The sequence below is a fragment of the Rattus rattus genome, chromosome 8 (assembly GCF_011064425.1).
Source record: "Rattus rattus isolate New Zealand chromosome 8, Rrattus_CSIRO_v1, whole genome shotgun sequence".
In the NCBI taxonomy this organism is placed as follows: domain Eukaryota; kingdom Metazoa; phylum Chordata; class Mammalia; order Rodentia; family Muridae; genus Rattus; species Rattus rattus.
Window position 1 is genome coordinate 69,451,301 of NC_046161.1, and position 24,146 is coordinate 69,475,446.

Below are 24,146 nucleotides of genomic sequence, written 5' to 3' on the forward strand. Positions count from 1 at the left end.
ATCACCAATGAATCTTTTTAAAAACGTGTGTGTGTGTGTGTGTGTGTGTGTGTGTGTGTGTATGTATGTATTAAAAAGACTATCATGACTTTATGTTACATTTTCTTGCTTTTAGCTTTCTCTTTTAAACTCTGTTCCTTTACCTTGGCATCTGTAACAGATTCCTGCTGCATTCAAAACAGCAGCAATAGGAAATCCTAGAATGATACACCTGAAATGTGGCCGACAAGTACATCATCAACTTTAGGAAGCAACCTAGAGGAAGATGGCACACACCTTTAATCCCAGCACTAAATGGGCAGAGGCAGTTGGATCTCCATGGTTTTGAGGCTAGCCTGGTCTACAACCAGACCAACCAGGGCTACCTAGAGAGACCCTATCTCAAACAAACAAAAACAATGTCACCTCCTGTGTTCAAGGGTGGAATCAATAAGTCATTAATAACCTTTCACTATATCAGCCAACTTACTGGCTGTCCCCATGACCTCATGTACCAACTTAGCACACAGAGACTCAGTGCAGTGGGAAAATCTATTTTAATAACACATAGTTTATAAAGTACCTAGTTTTTAGTTTTATAAGACCAGTAAGGAAACTGATGCATTTTTTGTGTTCTTCATAGAACTTTTTTCTTTTGGCAATCTGGTATTTTTTTATTTAGATTGCTTCCAATTCTGTTTTGTTAGTAGTTGTGTGTGTGTGTGTGTGTGTGTGTGTGTGTGTTCCCACACACACAATAAAATGTAATTAGAAAAGTGGACATTGAAAGTTTATTTGGAATTTGGAAAGGACTATACTGATATATTGAGATATTGCCTTTATATTTCTATGATTTATAATCCACATAAGAACACGGTTGAAGGGGTTGGGGATTTAGCTCAGAGGTAGAGTGCTTGCCTAGCAAGCGCAAGGCCCTGGGTTCGATCCCCAGCTCCGAAAAAAAGAAAAGAAAAAAAAAAAGAACACGGTTGATTTAATTTTTTCTTCCTCTCAAGGTATGGATTCTCAATTTGACACACTTAGGCAGATAGACTTGAACTTTGAGTCTAGTCTAGAGTCTCAGGTTATCTCCTTTTTCTGCAGATACTCCGTGAGCACAAAGCAGTCATCATTCAGAAACGTGTCCGTGGCTGGCTGGCTCGTACACATTATAAGAGGACCATGAAAGCCATCATCTACCTTCAATGCTGCTTCCGGCGGATGATGGCCAAGCGTGAGCTGAAGAAACTCAAAATTGAGGCTCGCTCTGTGGAACGCTACAAGAAGCTCCATATTGGCATGGAAAACAAGATTATGCAGCTGCAACGCAAAGTGGATGAGCAGGTGTGGTTTAAAGGAGCCCTGAAGCTAGAGCACATCGAAGGAATCCACTGGGGTTGTTCTTAGTTGCGTGAGTCTCAGGGACAGACAGGATCTTTTTAACACAGCCTACTCCACACCTGTTTGATCTTGAGTCACATTGTAATTTATACTTTGCAGACCTCTTTCACCACTTCTCTGTTTGTGCGCACTCTCCAACAGTTGTTTGGCACTGCAGTGGCAGGAGAAGCAGGAAAATGTCCGTGTGTCTGTGAAGCCTACAGTCTGTTTGCAGAGAGGAAATTCTATTGCTTAGCAGTAGTTACTAAGTAGTATCCTAGCACATGCAAATGATCTAAAGGTAACTAAGAATATCTATGGAAGAGATAAGGACAGCAAGGGGACAAGGCCCACAATGAAATAGGATTCATGGATTCTCTAAATGCAATGAGAAATTTGAGATTTGTGAGGAACTGCTTTATCACTCTTATTCATCTTCTATCTAGTACGTGGCTTATTTTTGTTTTAGCCCCAAGTTCTGACCTGCGGTAGGTAGATAGTATCGCTTAACTAAATCTCAGGTCTTAAGCTAAGCATAGTGGCTTAAGCCTGTATTCTAGTGTGGAGGAGGCTGAGTGGAGAACTGCCTCCATGAAAGTGCTAGGAATTGAAGCAAATTTCCTGTAAGAGCAGCTAGTGTCCTTAATCGGTGAGCCATTCTCTCTAGCCCCTCCCCTTTACTTCTGGATTAAAAATTAGGACATTTTGGGACTGGAGGGATGGTTAAGAACATTCCAGAGTCCTCTGAGTTCAGCTTTCAGCTCCCTTTAGTGTCATGTAAAACTGTACTCCAAAGGGATTTGATTGCCCTCTTCTGGTGTGTAGATGTGCGTACAGACAAAACACCCATATACATAAAGTACGTAAATAAATAAATCTTTACAAAATAATTAGGAATGAAAGAGTTTACTGCGAAACTTATGATTATGAGAAAATCAATTTTTTGTTGTATATTATATAAAACAGAATTAATTGCTCTGTGTTGTTCTTTTTTTGTGTAATGAAGAAACCATTTGTTAGATTATGGAAGCCAAGCAGGTAGAAACTAATACCATATCCTTATCTACTTACACTAAGGAAGTGTGTTGCCATTCTGTCCTGGTTCTGATGTTCAATGTGGTTTTGTTGGTTTTTGTTTTTGTTTTTTAAGACAGGGTCTCACTATTTAGACCAGGCTGGCCTTGAACTCACAAAGATCTACCTGCCTCTGCCTCCCAAGTGCTAGGATTAAAGGAGTGTGCCACCACACCCAGCTCAATGTTGTTTTTAATGTAGGGTTATATTATGATCATTTTAGTACAGCAATTTTGGCCATCTCGATGTTATGATGATGTATTAAAATTTATAGCTGGAATATCATGGCAGAACCAGCCTTTAATCCAAGAACCTCAGACTGAGACAGAGGCAGGTGGATCTTTATGAGTGTGAGGCCAACCTGGTCTACAAGGTGAGTTCCAGGTCAGCCTGGGTTACATAGTGAGATCTTGTCTTGAAAACAGAATCCATAAGAATCCATAAGGTGTGTTGGTACACACCTATAATCTGAGGATCATGAGTTAGAGGCTTTGGGGTTGCATAATGAGTTTAGCTGGACTAAATAGTAAGACCCACTCTCCAAAACAAAACAGTAAAACCTAGATGGATATAATTAATCGGCATGGTAACCTCACTGCATACATTTGGTCATTCATACTATTAATAGTTACTTATCGTTACTAATGTCTGTATTTTAAGAATAAAGACTACAAATGCCTCATGGAGAAACTGACCAATCTAGAAGGAGTATACAACTCTGAGACTGAAAAACTACGAAATGATGTAGAACGTCTTCAGCTAAGCGAGGAGGAAGCTAAGGTTGCCACCGGGAGAGTGCTTAGTCTGCAGGAAGAAATTGCAAAACTCCGAAAAGACCTGGAACAAACTCGATCGGAGAAAAAGTCCATTGAAGAACGAGCAGATAAATACAAACAAGAAACTGAGCAGGTAGGAAACAGTATTCCTATCCCCATTGCCCCATGCAGCAAAGTAAATGCCATCATCCTGACCTAGTCCATGTGAGTCTATATTCATTTTAATCAAAGACATATTGGGCTTACTGTTTATACCAATATTTCCCAAATACCTCTGCCCCATGATCAACAAGTAGGCTGGAGTCTTGGGCTAGAACATTTAACTCTAGTAAGAATAGAGACAAAGTAATGTTTCAACAGTGCAATTAATATCTATGTACTGTCTTGGTTAGGATTTTATTGCTGTGAAGAGACACCATAACCAAGATAGCTCTTACAAAAAGAAGACATTTAATTGGGGCTGACTTCCAGTTTCAAAGGTTTAGTCCATTATCATGGTGGTAGGAAGCATGGCAGCATCCAAGCAGACATGGTGCTAGAAGAGTCGGGAGTCCTACATCTTGATCCAAAGGCAGCCAGGAAGAGACTGGCTTCCAGGTGACAGCCAGCAGTAGGGTCTCTCTTCTGTACTGGGCAGAGCTTGAGCACTGGGAGCCCTCAAAGCCTGCCTGCTTCTTCCTGACACACTTCTTCCGTATCTTTCTGTATATTCATATATCTTAATTCTTTTGAGACAGGGTCTTACTATGTAGAACTAAATGCCCTTGATTTACTGTATAGATAGATCAAGTCAGTTTAAACGCATAGAGATCTGACTGCCTCTGCCTCCCAGGTGCTGGGATTGAAGGCATGCACCAGTATGCCTCACCCCAGTTTTCTTAACTTCTTAAGCATGCAGTTATATGGAAATAAATATATCAATATTGTTCTAAAGCCAATATTTATTTAAGCATCAAAATTAAAAATGTTTCCATTATTATGAAATTCTTAGAAGGTATCACATAGAAAATATCTCTTAAATATAAAAATGGAAGTATCAGAAAGCACTAGTGAATTTCTAAAGCTAGAAAGCTTTTACACAGTGGAAGCACACAGTGGAAGCAAACAGTGTTTTCAGGACATCACATTACTACTGCACTCATGAAAACCCAGCAGCTACCTACATAGATGGGCCAGTCAACACTCGGCATAGGTCAGGGAGAATCTCACAAGACTCTACCCATAGCTCAGGAGCTACTAACTGTTGATGTCTATGGGGAGAGGGAGAATCAGTTTTCATCTGGGTGAGGCCCCTGGTAGGTTGCCCACAGTGCAGTGACTTGGCCCCACACCCATATTTATAAAAAAGAAAGAACAAGAAGTTTAAAGAGGGTTGCTAGGGATGGGATCCAAGAAGAGTAGCACTTGGTAAAAATTCATTGTATATATAAATGAAATTCTCAAAATAAATAAAAATGATTATTTTTTTTAAAGAATTCATGGGTTTGGATAGATGCCTCAGCTGTTAAGTGTGTCTCTTGCCCTTTCAGAGGACAGGAGTTTAGTTCTCAGACTACACATCTGTAATTCCAGCTCTAGGGGATTCAGCACTCTTTTCTGGCTATGGATACACCCACACATACATATAAACATTATTTTTAAGGACTCATATCCCTAGTCTCTTCGATCTGCCCATTTGAATGGCCATGTTCTGGAGATACAGTGAAAAGGTGTTTGATGACTAATCTTAGTTGTCGACTTATTATACTGGAGAGAAGGAGTCTCAAAGAATTGCCTTTATCAGAGTTTCCTTGAGCATATCTGTGAGGTGTTTTCTCTGTTGCTGGCTGACACTGGGAGGGTCCAGGCCATTGCGAATGGTACCATCCCTAGGCATGTGGGCCTAGGCTATATAAGAAAGCTAGCTGAGCGTGAGCTAGGAGCAAGTTTAATCCAAGACTTCTTCAAAATCCTGCCTTGCTTCCCCTGATAATGGATGGGACCTGGACATGTAAGATGGAATAGACCCTTTCCTCCCCAAGTTGTCTCTGCTGAGAGCATTCTGTCACACGAGAACATGACTTTGAGAGCAGATGTTTACTAGATGTTATCCAGATGCTAAGTGTTCACAGCACCAAGTCAAACGAGCACCATCACAGTCCTTGTCCTCCAAGTTGTGTTCAGTCTACTGGAGAAGACAAAAATAAGGCATTCATAGGACTTAAAGAGATGAATGCAGAATCTTGCAACAGCCCAGAGAAAAGGCCTTTATTGGAGGTGGTTTTCCTGAAGTTTCTCTGGAGAGAGTAAATTTGAGACAAGCGTGACAGGTGACAAGACATAAGTAGGTAAAATCATGAGGTACAAAGTCAGCGACTGCTGTATGGGACATCTCTGTCTGCTGCAGCCATCTCAGCTGGGTTTTTTCATTTCATAGCTGGTGTCAAACTTGAAGGAAGAAAACACTCTGCTGAAGCAGGAAAAGGAGACCCTCAACCACCTCATCGTGGAGCAGGCTAAGGAGCTGACAGGTATGGCTTTGAAAAGTTCTCAGGGAGAACTTTTCCTCGGGATGGAGACCCTCTAACTCAATGACCAGACCGAGACCACCGGATGCAATCAGCAAGAGGATTTGGTTTATTGTCGGGATACACAGGCACAGGCACCTGTGGGCGCTTCAGTCACTTGGGGGACTGGCGCGCCCCACGGAACCAAGGATGGGCTTTTTATAGGATTCTGGGGAGCAGAAGCAAGCATACAGAAGCAGATGCATGGTTACAGGGATATAATTGGTGGATTCTAATGTGGCAAGGGTTCAGCCTGGGGGCAAGTTCTCTAGCTACCTTCTTGGAACATAACGACTGACTCGGCCCCCCACCAGGGTGTGGGACCTCTCCCGGGGCTTTTCTCATTGTCAGGCGCTCAACCGCAGTCGTCCTGTTGCCATGCCTTCAACCATACACATCCTGCTTGGCAGCCACTGTGTACTCAGTGTTCTAACCTTTCCCTGAACCAGTCATCTTAAGTACAGCCTTGCAAAATGGCGTTACTGCTGCTAAGCTGGGGTCTTTCAGCTTGTGTGATCGCGACCTAACAGACAACAAACTTCAAACCTAGATTTTGTGAGTTTGACATTATGTTATCAGTTACAGTATTGCTTAAAGCTGAAATAAGTTTTAAAACTTTTGGCTATCATCTGTACATTTACAAGCAAGAGTCCCAAATATTTTAATAAAATTAGTGAACTTGCAAACTCTGGTTTATGTGTGCCAATATGAAATTACATTCAGTAATATCATATGTAGCTTTTTCCAATTTTGCCTCATATGTATAATTTTAATTTATAAGATTCTGTTGATTTAATAAGAATTCTTGAGCTAATTTGTGGATAGATATGTTTATGTGTTTTTTTACATATGTACATACAAACATACATCTGTGCGTTTGGTTTTTTAGTCCAGACTGGCCTTGAACGTGTAGTCTTCCTACCTCACCCTTCCAAATGTGCCTCCACATCTGACTATTTGTATATTTTCAAACTGACATAATTGTAAATATTTATAAGAACATATAATTATTTGGTACATATATAGTATGTTTAATGATCAAATCAAAATAATATTTTCATTCCTTCAAAATCTGTCATTTCTACTTGTGGGGATCCTTCTCACTCTTCTACTTGGCTGTATTTTGGGGTCTTTATCCATCTTCTCTCAAATACCCCTCCACCCCTGACTCCCCACCCTGGCTTTCCCAGTCCCTGATGATCATTTTTTCCAAATTCTCTTCTATCAGATTAAAGCATCTTTAATGAGTAAGAACATACACTGTCCTGGGCCTGACTTAATGATATTTTACTAAACAATTAGTGTCATCCTCCTAAGTTCATCTCTCTTTGCTACCAAACTAAAACTGAAAGCTAATTTTTAAAATAAAGAACTAAGTAAATATGTATATTTATTCTTTGATTACAGAGTTGATTAAAGTGTTCATAAATAAAAGGAATCCCTCAGATTGGTTGGTGGGCACGGCTCTTGTGAAGCACTCTCTTAATTGCTAACTGCTATAGGAGGGCCCAGCCCACTGTGGGTGTCTCCATCCCTAGGCAGGTAGATGTGGGCCATATAAACATTGGTAGCTGAGTGTGAGCCTGTAAGCAAGCCAGTGAGCAATGTGGTCTCTGCTTCAGTTCCTACTTCTGAGTTCTCGCGTGAGCTCCTGCCCTCATGTGCCTTGAAAATGGACTGTAACCTGTAAGGTAAAGAAAATTCTTTACTCTCTGTTTTATCACGGTGGCAGATGGAGGCATTCTGAAAGTAATCCAGAGTAAAGATTGGAAAGGTTGTAAGGAATGACTGGAAGGTTTCCCTTAAGACCATGGTGATAAGAACTTTCTGTACTTTCCTTCACATGATCTCTTCCCTCCAAATAGAGGAACAAGAAGAAATCCTGAAATACTTAACTAAAAAACAAAGTGAAAACAAGACACCAGAAGAAAATGTTAAAAGAGACAAGAGGAAAAAGTCACTGAAGTATGGAAAGAAGGCTTCTTGGATATAGCCTGTCAGGGAAGGATCCAGAATGATGAAAACATTTCTAGGAAAATATACAGTGTTTTTTAAAATTAACCGTAGGGGTGAAGTAAGAATGGATTTGTCTAGAAAATTTTGTTGGAAGACTTGGACTAGCTTCTACAAACTAGTGGGAATAAAGGACAACTTAGAGTGTCTTGGGAAATTTTTCTCATTCATTAATTTACAAATTATGGAGTCCCTCCCCTAGGAAGGCACTGTGGGGCGCATCAGGTGGGTAGCAGTGACAGGGTTCTTGCATCCTTCCTCATAGAGCTGGAAGAGAGTTAAATGATAGAGCAATAGAAGCAGGTAGGGAATACAAGAATACAAAGAGCACATGGTAGGAAACCTGATATTGCAAAAGTAACTGGTTGAGTTACTAGGTTATAATATGTAGCTTCTTTTATAGAACATTTTTTTTTTAAATTTAAGTCTATGTGGAAAAATAATTTTAAATTCCAAGTTTTCCTTTTCTACCCCTGGCTTCGAAATGATGACTCTGAGACTAATTATTTATTAGTAAATGCTCAAGCCATAAGCTTTGGTTCATTTGGTTCATTCTCTAACTAGCTCATAACTAATTTAACCCATTCAAACCTTTTTTTTTTTTTTTTTTTTTTTTTGGTCTACCATGTGGTTAGTTCCTACCATGTGACTGGTTAGTTCCCTCTCTTCAGTCCTGGCTCACTTCTCTCTCGGTGTCTCCCTGGCTTCATATACCTGTCTCTCATGGCTCTCTTCACATTTCTCTTTTTCTCTTACTATTTCCTAGAATCCTCTCTCTTCCTGCCAATGTCTCACCTTATATTTCCTGCCTTAGCTCATTGAACATTGGCTTTTTATTGACAGGTGCTGTTTATAAGTGATTCTCTTTATACTTCTGCATATGGGTGTTTTGTCTGCATTTACACCTATTTACCATTGTATATGCCTAGTGTCTGTGGAGGTCAGAAGAGAGTGCTGGAGTCCCTAGAACTGCAGTTACTAATTGAAAGCCACCATGTGGGTGCTGGGAATAAACCTAGGTCTTCTGGAAGAAAGCCAGTACTCCTCACTGCCAAGTCCCCACACATAGCTTCTTTACTTTTTATTACCTGCAGTCAGTGGCTAAACTCTGAATTCTAGACTATGTCCAGCTAAAAGCAAAGCTATTGGCAGAAAAGGCAGAGTGAGGTGGGCAACTGGAAAAGTTAGGGTTCCCTGAACAGGAAGTAAATAGCACAGTGAACAGTGCCTAAGCAGTCAAGTTAGAAATGGAGGGTAACAGATGACAGAGTTCAGGGCGCTAGAAGAGTATGTGACAGAACCATGGGACTGACACACAACAGAAACTGTAGAGCAGGAAGGCTAAGTTCCTTAAAAGACACCATTCTGCTAAAGAATGACTTTTTGAATCATTATTTGGCCAATATAATTTATGAGTATCACAGTTAATAAGATGGCTCATCACCAGGCTAAGGACCTAAATTCAGTCCCAGAGGCGGGATGAAGAGAATTGATTCCCATAAGTTGTCCTCTGGCTCCCACATGTATTCTGTGAGACACACACACACAATAAAAATATTTTATTGGATTTTATGAATAGCCTAAAACAACAATATTGTAATAAAAATATATGTGCCACTGCTTTAGTTTATGAATACTACTGCTTTGTTTTGTTTTATTATTGCTTACTAGAAAAGTATGTAGTGGAAGTTTATCTGGAATCTCTTGTAATCTCGGTGTAGTGGTACACACCCATAGTCCCAGCACTGAGGAAACTGAAGCAGGACGGACTGCATAGCTCTAGTGCCAGGTTAGGCAGGACTACATAGCAAGACTGTCCCTGAAAACAAACAAATAGGAATGTGTTTACTCAGGACATGAAGTACTGGGACCAAAGCTATAGTGCGTGGAGAGCGCCGTAGATGAGGCTGTCATAGTGATTTAACTTGGGGTCCTGCTTCCTTCTCTCCTGCATTCACAAAATTCTCTCATAGACCTAAAACTCAACTCCACTAAGAAACTGGAAGTCAGTGCACCTGTTTACACTCTTGAATTCTATGGAGTCACTTTTGGATACATGTCCCCTTCCAGTTTTGAGGGAGGATTGTGTTTGTTCTGTTTTGTTCTATAAAGTTTATTATAATATTGAATGGATTCCTGGGCAGTATGTCATCCTAGATTGAATAAAAGATGCAGTCTAGATGATAAGTAAGAACGGAATTGCTGTCATATCTGGCACAAGGGAAAGCTTTCTTTATTGATTTCTTACTCTCACCTGAGGCCAGGCACCCTGCTCAGGGGCTCTTGCTTTAGCCTCTGAGCTGCTTCTATTACACTTTGGTCTCTGGGGGGAGGCCGAGCTTCCTCATCTGTCTCTGGACTACTTCAAGGGTTTTCTTTTGTCACCCTTGTGGCCTGACATGTCACTTGTCACCGTTTACCAGGCCCTGATCCTCTACATCCTCTTGTATATTTCAGAAACTATGGAGAGGAAGTTAGTAGAAGAAACAAAGCAACTGGAGCTCGACCTGAATGATGAGAGGCTGAGGTATCAGAACCTCCTGAATGAGTTCAGTCGTCTGGAGGAGCGCTATGACGACCTCAAGGAAGAGATGACCCTGATGCTGGTGAGTTCAACTCTTGTGTTGTTTTGTTTTGCTTTGTTTTTTTGAAGAGTCTTGCTGTGTAACTAGCCTTAGGATTATGAGCCTTCTATTTCTACCTCCCTTAGGATTGTAGGATTGCTGGATTGTAGGAATGGTCCATGATATGTGGGTTCTACTCTTTTGTTAAATGAGAATTTTTAGTCATAAAATCAATCCATAGAATCAGCCTCCATGCGCTACATGCACCTATCACCAGTTCCCAAATAGTCAACATTTCTCTGTTTTCTCTTCTACCCACCACCATTGCATGGGTTATATTATTTAAAGTAAATCCCAGAAATAATGAAACTTTATCCATAAGTTCTTCAGTAAAGTCAAATACTTTAAAAGATGGGACTATAAGATAGTATATCAAGACTCTGCTTCCTATATTGAAAGACAGTGTAAATCTAGTATATTCATATTACATTTTTATTAAGGAACTATTTTCTTCACTGGAGCTTGTAATTTCCAAGTTAAATTTCCATCGAGAGAAAATTTAGTCCCTGTTTAGAGTAATTTACATTAGCTGTCCCAAGGGCTCTGCTGTCCCTGCCAGTGTGCTTTCCACACCCAGAGTTGCTGTACTCATCCTGCTATCAGGAAGCTGATGCCTCTGGCTCTCTTGTTCCTCGAAAGTAACCTAGTAGAGCAAATGGTCAGAATGCCCTAAAATAGATCTTGTAAAAAGTGAGATAAGTTGTACCTGTAGGGTAGAATATTTACTCCAAATTTTGTTAATAGAAAGATTTGATTGGCAGAGATCTTTAAAACATAACACAGCTAGTGTTTGCGAGGCCCCACAGTTAAGAAAGCCTGATGTAAGGGAGGGTGAAAGCACATTTAAATCCCACGTGGGATGACTGTTCTGCACCTTACTAGTCTTCCGTAATACAGTAGGAGAGACGTTTACAGTCGATGAGGGCCACTGTGATCTATGACTGATAAATCTGAAGAACTCTGGCTGAGCCTTGTTGTTCTTGATCTGCAGTCTGGTTTGGCCCCACTAAAATCTCTTCTCCTTCACATTCTGTCCCCTACAGCTTTCCCTAGTATTCTGTTCCTCTCCCATAATGTTCTGATTCCCCACAGTTCCATTCTTTGGTGTATTTTTGTTTACTTATTGAAAAACTTTACTACACTTACAGTTAATCTGTGTTCCCATTATCATCAGGACTAAGCGTTGGATCTTACTGGGTACTTTGGCAGCCACTGGTCACTTAGAAAACTACTCAAAGTACCACTGGAGAAGAAATGATTCTTTGAGTCTTCTCCTGCATTGGGTTCTGTAGGCTGTCATGAAATGTCCTGCTTAACTTTTTCATCCCCTGAGTTTTCTGAACACTGACTGATACAATAATCATGTGCCCTAAAAGAATCTCCCAGATCTCCTAGATCACCATCATCAGGATAGATGGCTCTTCAGTGAATTTTAACAGCATCTAGCTTACCTGTCCTGAACTATCTCATTCTGTCTGCTTACTCTACAGATTGGTGTCATGTGTAAAAGTGACAGAAATTACAGCCACCTATATAACTCCTACTTCTGTCTTAACCACTCATGCTCAGTTACCATGTAACGAGTGATTATGTCTGTTGTTGGTCAGTGTATTTTATGAACCTTCTGGTAATTTTTATTTTATCATGATACTAAAACCATTACTTGAACAAAGCAACTGAATAACTCAAACTTTAAAATCCCAGAGAGGCTTGAAGAAGCCCTGTTGGTAGTGTCCTTGCTTAGCATGGATCAAAAAAAAAAACCTATATTCCATCCTCAGTACTCATAAATAAGGTTCATGCCTGTAATCCCAATACTCAGGAGGTGTAGACAGGAGGATCAGAAATTCAAAGTCATCTTCAGCTACATAGTAAATTCTAAGCTAACCTGTTCTATAGAGGGGACTCTTCTGATAGTGACAGGTGATGTACATCTACAGTTCCTGCTTTGCAGGCACAACTTTCTCACTGGGAAGGTCACCCTCTTTACAAGGATTTGGTCAAGACAAGATGGAACCCTAGAGCATTTAGCCCCCAATGCTAATCACTGAGTGGAGATTACAATAAGGACAGTGTGGGCACTGTTTCCATCGTGCCATATGAATTGTACTTGGGTTGTTTACCTTACAGAATGTGCCTAAGCCAGGACACAAGAGAACAGACTCTACCCACAGCAGCAATGAGTCTGAATACACCTTCAGCTCAGAATTTGCAGAAACTGAAGACATTGCACCAAGGACAGAGGTACATTTATCTCTCACTAAAAGTAGGATGTTCATGCTTCTATTGATAGGCATTTCTAATAATTGGTTATGTGATCTTAATTAGTTATTTCATGTGTACTTATTGCACATGTTTTTGCCAATACATATACTAATTTTTATTAGTTTGTTTTGGTGTGAGAGTTGAACCAAGCACTTTAAATGTGGCAAGCATGTGCTCTGCCACTGAGCATTGTTCCCAGTCTCCCATTATGATTTTAATGTAAATTCATAGCAGTGGTTTCTTTGCTGTCCCCATCATGGTATCCCTGAGTAGTTTCTGCAGAAAACTCAACTGCTGGCTGCCATTGCCCTGGAGCCCTCACAGCATCTGTACAGCCACTCTGTGTTGGTTTGGAACCATTGCTTTTGCTTGCTTCAATCAACTATTGGAGTCCTGCCTTATTTATGAGCTTCCTTTTTGTCAAACCTAGAGAAAGGGTGCTGGCTTCCTCAGCTATAGCAGGAGAATTTCAAAGTCCCTGTCAAAACAGTGGTGGTAATTTTATTAATAAATTCTATTACCTTAATGATTATCTTCAGTTAAGAGATTGGTATTATTTTTAAGGTCCATTTCAAAGTTTCATACAGTAAAGGTTTGGGTGACAAAGTCCTTCCTAAAAAAGGAAGGAAACAACTCCTCTTACCCAGATGGTCTAATACTTCTCCTGTCTCATGTGGTCCAGAAAAGCCAAATGACTTCTGTACTTGCTGTAAGTAGATATGCCAGTGCTAAGGACATCATCTAGGCACTCTGATGTGATTACCATTCCTTACATCTCACATTGTTTTATATTTGGCAAATGTCTTCTGTGCCATCCCTGACCTCAAGCTGTATTACGGAGCAATAGTAATAAAAACTGTATGGTATTGGTACAAAAACAGGCAGGTAAACCAGTAGAATAGAATTGAAGACCCAAAAATGAACCCACATATCTATTGTAATTTCACCTTTGACAAAGGAGCTAAAACCATTCAGTGGAAAAAAGATAACATTTTCAACAAATGGTGCTGCTTCTACTGGCAGTCAGCACATAGAAGGATGCAAATTGATCCATTCTTATCACCCTATACAAAGCTCAAGTCCAAGTGGATCAAGGACCTCCACATGAAACCAGATACACTCAGACTAATAGAAGAAAAAGTGGGGAAGAGCCTCCAACATGTGGGCACTGGGGAAATTTTCCCGAACAGAACACCAATGGCTCATGGTCTAAGATTAAGAATCAACAAATGGGACCTCATAAAAATGCAAAGCTTCTGTAAGGCAAAAGACACTGTTGTTAGGACAAAACGGCAAACAACAGATTGGGAAAAGATCTTTACCAATCCTACATCCGATATAGGGCTAATATCCAATATATACAAAGAACTCAAGAAGTTAGACTCCAGAGAATCAAATAACCCTATTAAAAAATGGGGTACAGGGCTAAACAAAGAATTCTCACCTGAGAAGTTAGACTCCAGAGAATCAAATAACCCTATTAAAAAATGGGGTACAGGGCTAAACAAAGAATTCTCACCTGAGAAATATCAAATGACTGAGAAACATCTAAAGAAATGTTCAACATCCTTAGCCATCAGAGAAATGCAAATCAAAACAACCCTGAGATTTCACCTCACACCAGTAAGAATGGCTAAGATCAAAAACTCAGGTGACAACAGATGCTGGCAAGGAAGTGGAGAAAGAGGAACACTCCTCCATTGTTGGTGGGATTGCAAGCTGGTACAATAACTCTGGAAATCAATCTGGAGGTTCCTCAGAAAATTGGACATAGTACTACCTAATGACCCAGCTGTACCCTCCTGGGCATATACCCAAAAGATGTTCCAACATATAATAACAAGGACACATGCTCCATTATGTTCATGGCAGCCTTACTTATAGTAGCCAGAAGCTGGAAAGAACCCAGATGTTCCTCAACAGAGGAATGGATACAGAAAATGTGGTACATCTACACAATGGAGTACTACTCTGCTATTAAAAACAATGACTTCATGAAATTCTTAGGTAAATTGATGGAACTAGAAAATATCCTGAGTGAGGTAACCAAATAATAAAAAGACACACATGTTAGGCACTCACTAAGTGGATATTAGCCCAAAAGCTCGGATTACCCAAGATACCATCCACAGATCACATGAAGCTCAAGAAGAAGGATGACCAAAGTGCAGATACTTCAACTCTTCTTAGAAAAGGGAACAAAAATATTCATAGAAGGAAATACAGAGACAAATTTTGAAGGAATGGCCATTCCGAGACTGCTCCACCTGGGAATCCAGTCCATATACATACAGCCACCAAACCCAGTCACTATTGGGGATGCCAAAGGTACATGCTGACAGGAGCCTAATACAGCTATCTCCTAAGAGGCTCCACCAAAGCATGACAAATACAGATGCGGACTCTTGCAGCCAACCATTGAACTGAGAATGGGGTCCCCATTGGAGGAGTTAGAGAAAGGATTGAAGGAGTTGAAGGGGCTTGGAACCCCATCAGAACAACAATCAGCATAATCCATTATATAAACAAACTGAAAGAACAAGACCACATGATCATTTCATTAGATGCTGAGAAAGCATTTGACAAAATTCAACACCCCTTCATGATAAAAGTCCTGGGAAGAATAGGAATTCAAGGCCCATACCTAAACATAGTAAAAGCCATATACAGCAAACCAGTCGCTAACATTAAACTAAATGGAGAGAAACTTGAAGCAATCCCACTAAAATCAGGGACTAGACAAGGCTGCCCACTCTCTCCCTACTTATTCAATATAGTTCTTGAAGTTCTAGCCAGAGCAATCAGACAACAAAAGGAGATCAAGGGGATACAGATTGGAAAGAAGAAGTCAAAATATCACTATTTGCAGATGATAAGATAGTGTATTTAAGTGATCCCGAAAGTTCCACCAGAGAACTACTAAAGCTGATAAACAACTTCAGCAAAGTGGCTGGGTATAAAATTAACTCAAATAAATCAGTAGCCTTCCTCTACACAAAAGAGAAACAAGCGGAGAAAGAAATTAGGGAAACGACACCCTTCATAATAGACCCAAATAATATAAATACCTCTGTGTGACTTTAACCAAGCAAGTAAAAGATCTGTACAATAAGAACTTCAAGCCTCTGAAGAAAGAAATTGAAGACCTCAGAAGATGGAAAGATCTCCCATGATCATGGACTGGCAGGATTAATATAGTAAAAATGGCCACTTTACCAAAAGCGATCAACAGATTCAATGCAATCCCCATCAAAATACCAATCCAATTCTTCAAAGAGTTAGACAGAACAATTTGCAAATTCATCTGGAATAACAAAAAACCCAGGATAGCTAAAACTATCCTCAATAATAAAAGGACTTCTGGGAGAATCACTATCCCTGAACTCAAGCAGTATTACAGAGCAATAGTGATAAAAACTGCATGGTATTTATTGGTACAGAGACAGACAGATAGACCAGTGGAATAGAATTGAAGACCCAGAAATGAACCCACACACCTATGGTCACTTGATTTTTGACAAAGGAGCCAAAACCATCCAATGAAAGAAAGATAGCATTTTCAGCAAATGGTGCTGGTCCAACTGGAGGTCAACATGTAGAAGAATGCAGATCGATCCATGCTTATTACCCTGTACAAAGCTTAAGTCCAAGTGGATCAAGGACCTCCACATCAAACCAGATACACTCAAACTAATAGAAGAAAATGTGGGGAAGCATCTCGAACACATGGGCACTGGAGAAAATTTCCTGAACAAAACACCAATGGCTTATGCTCTAAGATCAAGAATCAACAAATAGAATCTCACAAAACTGCAAAGCTTCTGTAAGGCAAAGGAACTGTTGTTAGGACAAAATAGCAACCAACAGATTGGGAAAAGATCTTTACCAATCCTACATCTGATAGAGGGCTAATATCCAAAATATACAAAGAACTCAAGAAATTAGACTCCAGAGAATCAAATAACCCTATTAAAAATGGGCACAGAGCTAAACAAAGAATTCACAACTGAGGAATGCTGAATGGCTGAGAAACACCTAAAGAAATGTTCAACATCTTTAGTCATAAGGGAAATGCAAATCAAAACAACCCTGAGATTTCACCTCACACCAGTGAGAATGGCTAAGATCAAAAACTCAGGTGACAGCAAATGCTGGTGAGGATGCGGAGAAAGAGGAACACTCCTCCATTGTTGGTGGGATTGTAGACTGGTACAACCATTCTGGAAATCAGTCTGGAGGTTCCTCAGAAAATTGGACATTGAACTACCTGAGGACCCAGCTATACCTCTCTTGGACATATACCCAAAAGATGCCCCAACATATAAAAAAGACACGTGCTCCACTATGTTCATAGCAGCCTTATTTATAATAGCCAGAAGCTGGAAAGGACCCAGATGCCCTTCAACAGAGGAATGGATACAGAAAATGTGGTACATCTACACAATGGAATATTACTCAGCTATCAAAAACAATGACTTTATGAAATTCATAGGCAAATGGATGGAACTGGAAAATATCATCCTGAGTGAGGTAATCCAATCACAGAAAAACACACATGGTATGCACTCATTGATAAGTGGCTATTAGCCCAAATGCTTGAATTACCCTAGATGCACAGAACACATGAAACTCAAGAAGGATGACCAAAATGTGAATGCTTCACCCTTCTTTAAAAGGGGAATAAGAATACCCTTTGGCAGGGAATAGAGAGGCAAAGATTAAAACAGAGACAGAAGGAACATCCATTCAGAGCCTGCCCCACATGTGGCCCATACATATACAGCCACCCAATTAGACAAGATGGATGAAGCAAAGAAGTGAAGGCCGACAGGAACTGGATGTAGATCTCTCCTGAGAGACACAGCCAGAATACAGCAAATACAGAGGCGAATGCCAGCAGCAAACCAGGGAACTGAGAACGGGACCCCAGTTGAAGGAATCAGAGAAAGGACTGGAAGAGCTTGAAGGGACTCAAGACCCCATATGAACAACAATGCCAACCAACCAGAGCTTCCAGGGACTAAGCCACTACCCAAAGACCCCTGGCTCCAACCCATAGGTAGCAATGAATATCCTAGTAAGAGCACCAAAGACTTGGTCCCCATAACCCCCCAGTGATGGACTGGTACCAAGACCCCATATGAACAACAATGCCAACCAAACCAGAGCTGGACTCTGACCCTGGGCAACCTCAGGTAGCAATGAATATCCTAGTAAGAGCACCAGTGGAAGGGGAAGCCCTGGGTCCGGCCAAGACTGAACCCCCAGAGAACGTGATTGTTGGGGGAGGGTGGTAATGGGGGAGGATGGGGAGGGGAACAACCATATAGAGGGGGAGGAGGAGGGGTTAGGGGGATGTTGGCCCAGAAACCGGGAAGGGGAATAACAATCGAAATGTAAATAAGAAATACTCAAGTTAATAAAGATTAAAAAAAAAAGAAGAAGAAGAAGAAGTAGGAAAGAAAAAGAAAAAAGAACAACAATACCAACCAACCAGAGCTCTCCGAGACTAAACCACCATCCAAAGAGCACACGTGGACAGACCCATGGCTCCTGCTGCATCTGTAGCAGAGGATGGGCTTGTTGGGCACCAATGGGAGGAGAAGCCCTTGGTCCTGCCAAGGCTGGACCCCCCAGTGTAAGGGAATGTCAGGGTGTGGAGGTGGGAAGGGGGATGAGTGGGAGAAAACACTCAATAGAAGAAGGGGGAAGGAGGATACGATAGGGGGTTTATGAATGGGAAACCAGGAAAGGGGATAACATTTGAAATGTAAAGAAATTTTAAAAAATCCAATAAAAAATTTTGTTCTGACCCTAGCAATCAATGGATTCTGTATATATCGTTAACTGATAACTGAGAAATTACCCCATTGTCTTTTAATAAGATTCCTTTTTAATTGCCCACTCAAAACCCAAAGAAATTATTTCCAGTTAATAACATTTTAATAGAAGCACCATGTTAATTTATAGAATGGAAAATTATTACAGTTTTTTGAAAATTAAATTTTCAAGGACATATGCATCACTAATGAATGAACAGAATCAAAATACTTAAATGGAGTGTTTAATTGTAAATCATCGAAAATACCAGTATTTGCCCACTTTTGATGGGCTAGCACAATGGCTTGGTGGGTAAAATGCTTACTGTAGGCCTAATAATCTAAGTTTGACCCCTGCCACCTATGCTGGAAGGCAAGAACCAACTCCTACAAGTTTTCCTATGACCTCCATACACGTACCTTTTAACTTTATGAAAAGCCAAAGAATAAAATTTAAAACAACATTGAAATGCTACCTTTGGGCAATCAACTGAGCTTAAAAACTTGTTTTTCATTTGAGTTATAGTAGTGACTGTTGTCCCAGGAATCCTTATGGTTATTAATGGAAGTAGAAGTTACCCCAGCCCATCAGACTGTCAATTGTTATGTTCAGATATTTATGTTCTTATTGTATATTAGAAAAGAAATTAGAAACCATCTCATTGCCTGCCAGGAAAACAATGACTAAACTGGTGGTTCAGCTGACTATCAGTTAGCCAGATAATTAGAAAACAAGCACAGGAAGTGCTTTGGGCAGTCAGCTCCCTGGCCCTAGAGTGTTAATTCTTAAACAGATTGCTAGGGTGGGTGTGAATACACATCTAACTTTTAATAAATGCACCTAGATTTCCACACTGTCCTTTATATGTCACCAATATAATATGAGACACAGTTGCTAACTAGGACATTATTAACTTTGAAATGCCACCTTGGGGGTATCTGCCAGTCAGATAAGAGAGACATCCCTCATTGTTGTTCAACTTGCACTTCTCTAGTCATTAGCTAGGAGAAACGTAACCATGTTTTTGCTGGTTTTGTTTGGTTTTGTTCTTTGGGTTTACATTTCTTCTATGTTTGATTGTCTGTCTATTGAAGTATTTTCTCTTTGGCTCGTGAGTCTTCTGGCTTCGCTTGATTCTTATGGTTTCTGGGTTTTAGGAGCCAACTGAGAAGAAGGTGCCTCTGGATATGTCATTGTTCCTTAAGCTCCAGAAGCGTGTCACAGAGCTGGAACAGGAGAAGCAGTTGATGCAGGATGAGCTGGACCGAAAGGAGGAGCAGGTGTTGCGCAGCAAGGCAAAGGTGAACAGCAGCAGCCTGTCCTCTGACTGAGGGCAGCCCAGGGAGGCCAGCTTGTCCCCGTGCCTTCTGCACTCCGAATTCCTTAGCTATGTGGCATTTGGTTAAAGCTTCGAACACTTTGATAGGCCACTGCGCTTTGTAAAGCAGCTAGGTATTCTAATGGTAAAAATTTGACAATTAAATTACAAAGTTCTTACTTTATTTTTTCTTCCCAGGAAGAAGAAAGACCACAGATTAGAGGTGCTGAACTGGAATATGAGTCCCTCAAGGTATTGAAAAATTCAGCCCAAGACTTTTGAATACTTTGCTTTAACAAAGAGAATTTAGAATTTGTCTTTTTCTCAGAGAACATCCTTAGCTGAAAGTTCTAGCTTAAGTCTTACTCAAGCACTAGTCCTAGCCTATGTAGTTTCCTCTTACAAATTCATTTTCATCTAAGTAGGACTTCACCCTGAACAGGAGTTGGAGGTAGCTACAGTAGTAAAGGTTATGACCTCTTAGCAGGCTGCTTGGTACAGATGCTCCCTTCTGGCACCATAAAAGTCTAACTGAGGGAAAGGGGCAGACTAAAGGCATGGGGCAGCAGTCTTCCTCTAAGACATCCCCTGTCTCACATAAACAGAGATAAATGAAATGAATTAAGCCCAGATTTATACAGCATTAGGTAAGTAGTTCTCGAAGTTTGTCCTATATTAGCAAAATCAATGTTACCTAGCCCCTTGTTGAAAGTTCAAAAATTTTAGGCCTAACATCACTAGACATCAAGTCAGAATCCTGTAGTTGGGGCTCCAAAATATGTGTCTTAACAGGAACTCCAAGTGACCATAATACATGTTAAAGTTTGAGATGCATTATGTCAGATTTTCGGCATCAAAGTAAAGACATTTCTTTGTTTTCTGTCTGAGAAACGAGCAATGTAAAGTTGATTACCAGTGAGTTAGAGGGTTGAAAGAGAGCACTGCTGAAGGCTTCAGGGTCCCGCAGACGGCCAGTCATTGGAAATACCCGACCAGCATATACCCTTACATACTTGCAGAGCGTGGGCTGCTCAGGACTGGCACTCAGCCATCTCTGCATCCGGGACTATTCCCTAAGGATATCAGAGTAAATTTGCCCCTGGAATTGGGGCTGGAGATGTAAACTGTCTTTTACATTGTTCAGTTCACACTGATGTCACATTTGGTCTGGGAGACCATTCATCAGAATGGAGGTTCATGTCCTTTCTAGAATTCTCCCATCACTTAGGGGAGGTTTCCAATGTTGAGATGAGGGCGACGACAGTAAACTTTTCCATCTTTTCATTCAGCGTCAGGAACTGGAGTCAGAAAACAAAAAGCTGAAGAATGAGCTGAATGAGCTACGCAAAGCCCTGAGTGAGAAGAGTGCCCCCGAAGTGACTGCGCCAGGCGCGCCCGCTTACCGCGTCCTCATGGAGCAGCTGACGGCCGTGAGCGAGGAGCTCGACGTCCGCAAGGAGGAAGTCCTCATCTTAAGGTCTCAGCTGGTGAGCCAGAAAGAAGCCATCCAACCCAAGGTGAGCATGTGCACGCACGTGTTAAAGGTGAGGCGTGGTGACTGGCCTCCATGTCTTCTTAACCTTTTCCTTAGTTAGTAAGAGCATCACAAAAGTCACGGGGTTCCCAAGTGTCTTTCAAAGTTTCATCCTCCACAAGCAAAGGATACTTTTTAAAAAATATATTTGCCATTCATAACAGTAATCTCCCCTCAGTAAATCCTGAGCTAAAGTAAAATGCATTAAATATGAATATCTACAAATTGTTGTGTTATAAAGGCGCATTAAATCTAACAGTAAAATTTCTTGTTGAAATTGGCCTGCTTAAATGAATATCCTAGTAAGAGCACCAGTGGAAGGGGAAGCCCTGGGTCCTGCTAAGACTGAACCCCAGTGAACTAGACTGTTGGGGAGAGGGCAGCAATGGGGGAGGGGTTGGGAGGAACACCCATAAGGAAGGGAGGGGGGAGGGGATGTTTGCCGGAAACCGGGAAAGGAATAACACTCAAATGTATATAAGAAATACTCAAGTTAATAAAAAAAAAAAAAAGAAAAAAAAAAAATTGGCCTGCTTAAGTGGACAGAAAATGGTTAAAAATGAAATCAGTTTGTGGGAATCACAAGATAATTTCTGTTCACTCCTGGGAGTTCCTGTCAATAGGGAGAAGGTAGGAAGAGCTATTTTCATGGAGTCAATAGAACACTCTGTGCTGTCGCCTTGCCTGGTAGTCTTATTTGGTTCTAAGGTTTGAACAGGCTGGGCTTTAAAAAAGTTCTGTATGCTTCCTAGACAAAGACCAAATCAAAATTCTTTCCTCTCTCAGCAAACTGATAGACTCTTTTTCTTTTAAATTTACAAATAATTATTTATATATATATGTATATATATATATGTATGTATATGTATACACACACATATATGTATCTTCCTATGAGAACAATTGATGTTGTCATAGGAAACTTTTGTGAAGATTATTGGAAAATAAAAATGGAAACAAAGGACATAAATGCAGCCTCACTGGTAGAGCACATAGTGTTGGTACCATACCTGCCCACTTATGAAGCTCACATGACCCATGTGACAACTGCTCTAATGTAATGGACTGGTCCTATCTCACCACAGTCTCTGCTTGCCCAATCCCCATCCTCCTCATGGCATACCTAGGCTGTGCTGGAAGAATGTATGGTATATTGAGACCTTCCCAATCCCTGTGCCTGTTTGTAATTCTGAATTTCTCAGTTTCTTATTTTCAAGGCAGTGGTGAGCAACATACAGTGAGCTAGACTGTGAGTTAGCCCAGCCAGCTCAGGTTGTCTGCTCTACCTCCAGAGGACTCTGAGAAGTTTTCTCTGGACAAAGGCCTTTCCAGTGGCCGCTACTTGAACTCTCAAAGACAGGGTGAAACCTCACACTGATATATCAACATGAGAGTCATTCTCTCACACATCTAACATTTTACAACCAGCAACATTTTAAAACAAAACAACTCAGGAAAGAACTTGAACATTAGAAATAGGAGTTCCTATCTCATACACATATATTAATGTCTACTTATGACAGTTCTGTGAAGTTAATTCATTTAGAATTAGTTTTAGAAAAAACATGTCATAGCTTTTTAATGAACTCTTACCTGGATTCAGTAAAATAATCTAAAGCTAAAGATTTATTGTTTTCTGCATTTTTCTGCTTGCCAACATGTGATTTTTCAGGATGACAAGGTAATTATACATGTTTTTAATATTTAATTAGTACTTTTGTTTAATCCTAAGATTGGCTTGCATGTCTGTTCAGTATGTATACTTGGTGCTTTGTGACCAGGTCTATTTATTTATTTATTTATTTATTTATTTATGTGAGTATGTGAAAATGAATGTGAGAAGAAAGCCTGTGTCCTCCTCTATTCTCCATCTGTTCCCTTAGGGAGTGATTCTTCCTAACTGAGGGCTTGCATTTCCTCTACGAGGCTAGAACCAGTACACCCCAGTAATGTCTTGGCTCCACCCACTCAGAACATGGGTGCCAGGCATATGTGGAATGTCTGGCTTGTTACATGGGTGCTGAGATTTGAACTCAGGTCCTCATGATTGAGAATGAAACCCCTCTTACGTGCTTAAGTGAAGGTGCAGTCTTGAATTTCTCCACGCATCTTGTTTCCAACTGTTAGCAGTGCTGTGGTGCTTCATGTAGTGCAGCCCTTTCAGAATCCAAGTCACTGAATATGGGAAACACACGCAACAGTGAGACAGAAATACTCAGGGCTGTGGTACAACTATAACCCCATCTCCAAAGTGCTGCCTCCTGGCCAAGGCAAGCGAGAATGAGGGAAAAGCCAGCTGCTCGTTCCCCAGGACATCAGCAGAAGGAGATGCCCATCTTCCCCTCCCTTCAGACTAGCTTAACATATCAAATAACCTAATTTACAAGAAGTTCAAAAACACTCCAGAAAAGTCCTAAGATACTCAAATATAGTATTATTTGATATAAAGATGAGTCATCATGAGTATATTTATAGGTCTTAAAAAATGAGAATGGCCCTTTATGAAATAGATTTTTTTTCCTTTCAGGGAAAGAAAAAATATAAATCTCTAAATATATACTCTATATAAAGTACAACTAAAGAAATGTTTATTAGGAGCCAGAGATGTAGTTCAGCTAGTAAAATGTTTGCCTAACAGGCACAAAGCCCTAGGTTCGATCTACAACACCCCCTAAACTGAGCAGGTTTAGTGGTACATACCTAAGATCCCAGCACTGAGGAAGATGAGGCAAGAAGACCAGTTCTCAGTTATCCTTGGGAACATAGAAATCTGAGGCCAGCCTGGGCATGAACACCACACCCAGCTTAGAACAAACA

At 40.6% G+C, this 24,146-nt stretch overlaps 1 protein-coding gene across 1 annotated transcript in view; it reads left to right on the plus strand.

The window, feature by feature from the left end:
- Positions 1 to 24,146, plus strand: part of Myo5a (myosin VA) — a 162,196-nt gene that overhangs the window by 100,444 nt on the left and 37,606 nt on the right. Inside the window, exons 21-29 of the mRNA XM_032911256.1 lie at positions 1,084 to 1,323; positions 3,094 to 3,342; positions 5,626 to 5,719; positions 10,226 to 10,374; positions 12,523 to 12,636; positions 19,635 to 19,778; positions 19,994 to 20,047; positions 21,085 to 21,312; positions 23,002 to 23,010. Coding sequence (XP_032767147.1) covers positions 1,084 to 1,323; positions 3,094 to 3,342; positions 5,626 to 5,719; positions 10,226 to 10,374; positions 12,523 to 12,636; positions 19,635 to 19,778; positions 19,994 to 20,047; positions 21,085 to 21,312; positions 23,002 to 23,010 — 1,281 coding nt within the window. The remainder of the gene's footprint in view (positions 1 to 1,083; positions 1,324 to 3,093; positions 3,343 to 5,625; positions 5,720 to 10,225; positions 10,375 to 12,522; positions 12,637 to 19,634; positions 19,779 to 19,993; positions 20,048 to 21,084; positions 21,313 to 23,001; positions 23,011 to 24,146) is intronic.